The sequence below is a fragment of the Medicago sativa genome, chromosome 8 (assembly GCF_051527215.1).
Source record: "Medicago sativa cultivar Bolivia chromosome 8, Bolivia_mono, whole genome shotgun sequence".
Classification (NCBI taxonomy): Eukaryota; Viridiplantae; Streptophyta; class Magnoliopsida; order Fabales; family Fabaceae; genus Medicago; species Medicago sativa.
Genome location: NC_140756.1, coordinates 56,516,536 through 56,524,310, shown reverse-complemented (window position 1 = coordinate 56,524,310; position 7,775 = coordinate 56,516,536). Strand labels below are relative to the sequence as shown.

The 7,775-nt window shown below is 31.3% G+C and overlaps 1 protein-coding gene across 1 annotated transcript; it reads right to left on the bottom strand.

Moving 5' to 3' along the window:
* Positions 1-3,570: 3,570 nt before the first annotated feature.
* Positions 3,571-6,990, bottom strand: LOC146899754 (transcription factor BHLH089-like). The gene is made up of 6 exons (XM_085732621.1): positions 6,481-6,990; positions 5,556-5,756; positions 5,167-5,232; positions 4,865-4,933; positions 4,685-4,756; positions 3,571-4,130 (listed from the first exon to the last, which is right to left on the bottom strand). The coding sequence occupies exons 1-6, from the start codon at positions 6,799-6,801 to the stop codon at positions 4,002-4,004; spliced, it is 858 nt and encodes a 285-aa protein (XP_085588747.1). The 5' UTR covers positions 6,802-6,990; the 3' UTR covers positions 3,571-4,001.
* Between the last annotated feature and the right edge of the window lie 785 nt (positions 6,991-7,775).

The window sequence follows — 7,775 nt, the reverse complement described above, 5'->3', positions numbered from 1 at the left end:
GTTGGACTAGCTTATAAGCTTGTTGGATGAAAACGTGATGTGTTTGGTAACGAGCTTTTCTCACGAGCTTATACCTTTTTTTGAGAAGCTATTTCAAGTAGCTTTTTAGCTTATAGCTGATAGCTTTTCACATTTTCTTCCATTTATACCCTTTAATATTATTTTTCATTGAAAAAAACTACCCACGATAAAGAAAAAACTTTACACGTTGTGTTAATGTTTTTTTACGGTTACCTTATAAATTGCTTTCTATTTGAATTTTTATTTATTGTTTGGTTGGAAATATGGTTCTTAGGTTATTTTTTATTTTATTTTTTATACGGTCTCATGTTGCTTTCTATTTGAATTTTTTATTTATTTTTTCAGATGGTTCAAAATATCGTTCTTTGGGCAACCAGCCCCTTGCACTATCCATATGTACCACTCATGTAGTAGTTTTTTTTTTATATATATTTTCTTTGTTCACTTTTTTTTTCTACGTTGCTTTTAATTCATATAATATAATGTATAATTTTAAACAAAATCTACAATAAATAGTGAAGTCATTTTAGTTAAATACAAAATATTAATTGAATTCATAAAACACATTTATCATTTTAGAGATGAAATTAATTTGAAATGAATTTAAATATTTAAAAAAGAATTGAAGAAGTAAAAAAATTATGTATAAAATTTATTAAAAAAATAAATAAACAAACATGTCCTTTTATGTCATTTTATATTAATCAGTCACTTCAACATACCAAACACATTATTTTTAATAAGCGAGCTTTTCAGCTATCAGCTAGCTTTTCAGCTATCAACTATCAGCTAGCTTATAGCTGATTTTTACCAAACAAAGTCTATATTGGAGGTTTGAGACTGGAAAGAGGTTAAGTTAAGTTCGTTTTTGATTTGGTATACCGTTGTGTGGTTTATTTGAAGATATTTCAATGACTTCATCTTTTATAATGCGACAATTTTTAATTAATGATTAGTGGATATGATCAAATTCACCTCATCAAAATAGTTTTTAGGCAACCACAATAGTCGTTCATGTTCTTTCTAAGGGTTTATTAGGTTTAGAGGTTTTAGAGGGGATTGAATATTTTGAATAAAGTTGGTGTTGTTTAACTTTTTTAGGAGGGGGAAGGAGTATATAACAATATTTTGTTTCCCCAAATTAGGGGGACTTGGAGAGTAGGGGATGTATGCTGAAATATAAATTATTGTATTAACAAACTTACCTTCAATTTTCTTGTTAAGATCGTAAATTATTCTCGTTGTTGTATTTGGTGCTTACCACTTCATTTTCTTTTTTAATGTGACACATTCCCTTCAAAAACATGAAGAATTCTAAGAACAATGCATCAAACCATCAACTACTAATCATCATGAGAAAGAACAAAATATCAAATGTGACTTCTACGACCTTATGCTTCATGTGATGACTGATGATGCCTCTATACAACGCCCTCTTTCACCATCTCATTTTTTTGGTGCTTCCCCACTCATCGCAGATGCAATGAGATTTTTTAAAAATGAATTTAGTAGATCTAACTATGAGCAAATATCCAATAAAAAAGGAAGGAAAGGGAAGAAAAAAAGGGATAGTAAAATACGTCGGTGGCCAGACTTAGTGTGTGTGTGAGTGAGAGAGAGAGAGAGATTCGAAGGTGAAAGAGACAAAAGGAAAGAGAACATATAAAAAAAAATAAAAAATAAAAAATAAAAGCAGTACTCCTTCAAAAACAAAAAAAAAAAGCAGTATACAATTGTTGTATGTGATTTGTCTAAAATTCTGCGTTTTTTTTTATATCATTTCTCTAATAAAACAATTGTATGTGATTTGTCTAAAATTCTGCATTTTTTATATATCATTTCTCTAATAAAACAACTAGTTCTAAATAACATGTACAACAAATTCAATTAAAGTATCAAAATTTATTTTTAAATGTGAGGCTCAGGACGCCAACCAAATTCCATACTTTCACAAAAGACAACTTGTACAATAATATTTTCCCTAAAAAAATACTTAATTAAAAAATGTTTTGTGATCAAAGTAACCATGATGTGTTAAACATGCATTCTTAAACATAGAAACATTCACAAAACTAAGAGGCAGTTGGATTTGATCTTCAAAATTCACACTTTCTAGTACTCACAACCAATAATTTTAGATAATAATTCAGTTTAGGACTTCGTAAATACAACAAACAATTTCCCACCTGGTATCATATCCATTAGAGCTTGGATTACTAACCAACAATATGAAACAAATGTGTTTTCACCAATGCGCACACACAAACAAAGGAGGGTGGCTAGTCGAAAATCATGAAAGTAAAACCATAAGTCATTTTTTAAAGAAAACTTTCAAAAAAAAAAAAAACTTCAAATGATAAATTGATTTAAATAACCTCTCTTTTATTTTTTTTAGCATTAAATAGCTTCTCTTAAAAAGCCATTTTAAGTATTTTATCATTTTAGTATATAACTTTGTTTAGATAATAATTTTTAAGTAGTTTCTCATAAAAATCATTTTCAAAAGATGTTTTTTTAAACAAATATGTATTCTTTATCATGTTAAATCTCTAACAAATGAATATCAAAACTACTCTTTTAATTTATCACAAATGAGGTCGAAATAGGTTCTACAATTTTTGAGTAAATTCTGATAAAAAATAAAGTAAAATATAAAGTAAAAATCATTTTTTTTAATCTATGGCAAACTGACCCTAAGAGAGGAGATCCAAAGTGATTTAACCAACCTCCTTCTATTTACTAACAATTTTGATAATCATCGATGAATACTTCTTCTCAATTGTTTTCTCTCATCTTCCTCTCACAACCAACTTGATGTGCTGCATTTTGCACTTGAAAGTTTCCATGTAGTATCAACTATCAAGTAACTATCAGATACGTTTTTTTTTTTTTTTTTTTTAATAAGAATTGTGATGAGTAGCTAAAACTCATCAGAAGACTACGAATACAGACCCTGAATTTTGTTACTTGAGAACAATAAATGTTTCCAATAGTAACAAATGAAAGTGCTCCTTGAATTGATTTCGCAGAGCAACTTTTTTTTTTTTTTTTTGCAGAGCAACTTAAACACTGTGTGTCTTGTCCAATATTTTGTTTAATATATGTGTTTGATTGAAGCATCTCTTGTTGTACTATTGTTAATGCAATTAGATTTTATTTTAAAAAATATGTCTTGTCCAATTTAAAGAGCCGATTTTAGAATAATCTTTACATAAGAGTAATTTTGAATGCAAAAATGAGACAATCGGATTCCTTAAAAAGATAGCAAGTCTTTTATAAATCTTTAAATACACTTTCAATGTATGTGATTAATTAATTTTTCCTAACTTTCCAAAGAAACCTCTGATATCTATGTTTTATGTGATTGAGTTCCCTGGTTACTGAATGAATGAGAGTGGATTGAATAACTTAGGACAGAGTAGACTAAAAATTGTCTCCATTGACATTTTTGCAATATGGTAGAATTTAATGTCGATGTTAATTATAAAATAGATGCAATAATGCTAAAAATTTCTTAAGCAATAATAGTGACTAAAAGCCAGAAATTAATTTTGATAAACTGCATTAGCTTTATTTATTGAACCTTGCTACACAAACAAACACGAATATTGAGACTACTACACAAAATGTAAGCATTATGTATTCAAGACAAGCAGCATTCTTATACAAGAATGATAACTTAAGAGTCACGTTAAATACCAACCAAAAAAAAAAAAAAAGGAGCCTGAAAGTCCACTATAGTACACAATATTGAGTAAATGAATTCATTTTCAAAGCTTAACCACAAACTGAAGCAGCCTGTTGAAAACAGTAACAACTCCATACCTTTGTGTAGAAAAAGGGAATGAAGAAAGTGTCCATTGGACTTTAACACCTTAAGTATATCATTTTTGTTTTATAATATAGGAGCATTTGAAGGATGAAATGGAATACTGCTCGTTTATGCATTTTATTATTACACGATGAGGCGATCTCGTACACTACGTCGTTCTTTCGAAACCACCACCTACCTGCATATGTAACCATTCTGGTGAAGAACCTCTGCTTGGCTCTCTTGTAGCTTGTGAAACAAATGGCATGCCGGCAAGATCAAACGTTTGTTGACCATACTGGAAAGAGAAAAAAAACTAGGTCTTGTAAGTCCAATGTTTTTGAAACAATGATGAATAATAAAAAACTAAATCAATCATTTAGAATCATTTAAATCCAAATTTTTAATCTGTGTCCTCTCAATCAAGTATATTTATCCTCTACAGCTAAAGATTGAACATTGGATTAATCTAAGGGCTGAGAGTTCAACACTCTCGCCCATTATGCAGAGACCAGAGGTTGCAAGCTTCTTAAATTAATCAGTTCTGAAAAGCACCTAGTGAGAAGCTATCATTCATTTGAAGCAAAGTACTCAACAACAACAAAAATTGCAGAGTACTCAACAACAAAATTTGCAAATGAAACAAAAATGTTGTGCGTGAAGAATGTCTGCAAAAGATGGTTCAACCTTGTTATACATACTTGCAACATAGCAATCACCAGAACTACTATACTCATGAGTTATGTGAGCCATGTCTTGTCAGAAGGAAAATTTTCAAATAAAGAGGGTAGAAACAAGCTTTCAACTTGATTAGAGTTTCAATATAAAAATCAAGGGATGTTTAACACTTACATCTTTTGGAGGAAAGGCTTCAATGCCGGTATTGAGTCTTGAATTAACTGCTTCAAGTTTCATCGATAAAAACTGTGACATCAATTAACATTACAATAGTCAAAAATCAATTTCAAAACATAATAAATTTTGAAAGGATTATAATTCAGTAAATACCAAAATCAGAAATAGAATAGATACCTCCACTTGGCGCTGAAGTGATTGAATATAATTAATTATCTCATCAAGCACCAATGCTTTCCCAATAACCTAAATTGAAGAAAGACTCAACTTATTATTTCATATAAAATATGAGATTATAACTGACCAACAATTAGGAAGATCATAACTGTTATTTTCTTTTCATGGGCCCAAGTAGCACGTTTTTCCTACTTTTAGTAATTTCCTTTCATTTGGTTTATTATTATTATTACTATTTTCATTTCATTTCCGTTTATGTGAATATGAGAGCAGAAAAAATTAACAGGTAGTAAAAACATTACCTTATTACAACCAGGAACTAAATCCTGTAGAATTTTCATCCTTTCACTAATCTTTTCCCTTCTAGCCTGTTTATTGTCCACCAACATGCCAATTAGAAACAGAGGCATAGACTCTAATCGCAACAAAACCATAAATTTACATTTTCCATAAACAAGATTTAACATCATAGCAATGATTGTGTCCTAACTCTTGATATTGAGAAGTGCGGTTAAATACGTCTGATAATCTGATTATCAAAACCTATGATGTCACAGCCAAAACGGCGCTTCTCAACTCAATTGCTGTTATCTTGCTTAAGAAATTGATCTTAACAATTAGACAGAGAAAAAGAACCTAAAAACGATAACATAAGAGTTTTAAAAAGAGTTGTAAGTAAAGGGTAAATTACGCGTTCTGCAAGACTATGGCTATCAGTAGCTTGACCCCTTCTAGCTCGAACATGGATGTAATCTTGCTTAGGAGGGTCAGAAGGAGGTGGCTTACTGCTTTGCTCCGCATGCTTTCCTGAACTGACTTCTCCTTCAACTTTACCATCACCACCCTCATTCTTGTTCCCTGATGCTTTAGTCCGTTTTCCATCACTATCATTCTGCACAATCCAAATAATAATAATTCCATTAAATCACACCGACTAATTCCAAATACATCAAATACACATATAGATAACTAAATTATTACAATAAAGGAATTTTTCTCCAGAATAATTAGGACAACCATTTAGACATCCAAGTTCGAAACAAAATTTTGAATTGCAATCATTGTCACAAAACGGTAGATAATTAGGTTTAAATATGAGCGAAGTAGCCAAAATTTTGGTCCTTATGCTGTAGCAAAGACATCAAAATCCTTGAAATCGAGACCAAACTTGAATAAGTTTGCATACCAGTTTTAAAATCAAAAGTGAAATAGTAAAGTGTTTGAGATTACACTTCCATAGGCAAAATAGTTTGTGAAATTGCTAAAAACATCATTAGAACACTATTTTATTCCTTTTAAGTACCCAAAAAAATGAAGCAAAATCTTGAGCGGGAAAATTGCAAAAAAATTCCAATAATAAAATAAAAAACACATTTTCAGTAGATATACAAAATCCAAAAATACAAGTTGAACACTGATTAACAACATAATTAGATCCGTTTTAAGTATATTCATTAAAACAACAACTCATCTTTCTTAATCAACCAATTAATCACTCCCCAAAATACATATATTTAATATTTAATTTATACTTTATTTAATCAAACAGTTACTGCAATGAATTCCTTCCAAATATAACACAAAAAAACTAAAAAAAGAAAGAAAATAATGAATACCACGGCATTGGCACCGCCATTACTGATGGAAACACACTTAGCAGAATCATCTTCAGAGTCACGTCTCTTCTTACCACCACCAACACCACCATGGTTCAAAACAACTCTTGACTCCGGTCCATTACCATCCCGGTTTAAACCGGGTCCAAACTCACCAAACTGTCCTAAACCGTTCCCAAACTGCGGCCTTCTTAGTCCCAATCCACCTCCGCCGCCATTAATCGCCGCTGGAAACTGCCAGATCTCCGCTAAACTAAACGGCGTCGTATTTCCATTCCCATTCGGAAATGAACCCTCGTTCATCATCGCTCCTGGATCCATTTCGGTTCACTAACTTCAAACCCGAACCGAACCGTTTTCAACTCAACATTAATCAATCAATTGAAAACACAATGAAGCAAAAGAAGAATACACACTTCAACTTCAACTTCAACTTGAAGCACCGAAAGAAAAAAAAACTAGAGAGAGAGAGAGAAAGAGTGTTAGGTTCGGTGCGTGATCTCCTTGGACAGTGGAGAATGGTGCGCGCTGTAGTGTTTATATCTCTCTTTCTCTTTCTTCACTAACACTGTTCTTTCTACAGACACAATCCTCGGTTGTAGCGTACAATGTCGCTTCTTCTCAGGTTTTTACGGTTCTTTTTATCCACCGTAGGATTTAATTACACTTGAGGTTCTTAAAATTATCTAAGCCGTTGATTTCTTTTGACTAATTAAGTGGTGACACGTGGTGAGGGTTTTATTGCGCTTGGGATCTGAGATTCATAGCGAGAGTGCGTGCAATCACGTACCTTGGATTACGAAAAGGTTTTGGATTTGGATTAATATAATCATTGTTTTTGTCATTTGGATTATGAGATAATGAGTGTGAGAGAGAGGTCAATTTGTGGTAAAGTTTTTAATAACGATGGTTATGTTTATGGAATTTTTATTACAGAATCGTAATCATATGCTTTTTTGTTGTGATGGGGTCAAAGGATAGATAATAACATATGAGAAAACTGGAGGGCATATTAGAAGGCCCACAAGCTTAACTGTATGAGCATGGAACTTGGTTTGATGTTGACTCCTAAACTTGTCTACTTACACTCATCTCTTTCATTTTATTTTTATTTTTATGTGCTGTAAACATGTATATCCATCCATTTTTCCAACATAATTCAAGGTCCCATTTCATTTTATTTATTTTAAAGTTATATAAATGATGCTTTGTGATTGATTGATAGTGTAAAAGAGTTTTACACTTATTCTCTAACTATTAAGAAAATTAATTTGTGCCGGACCTCTAGTCATTTT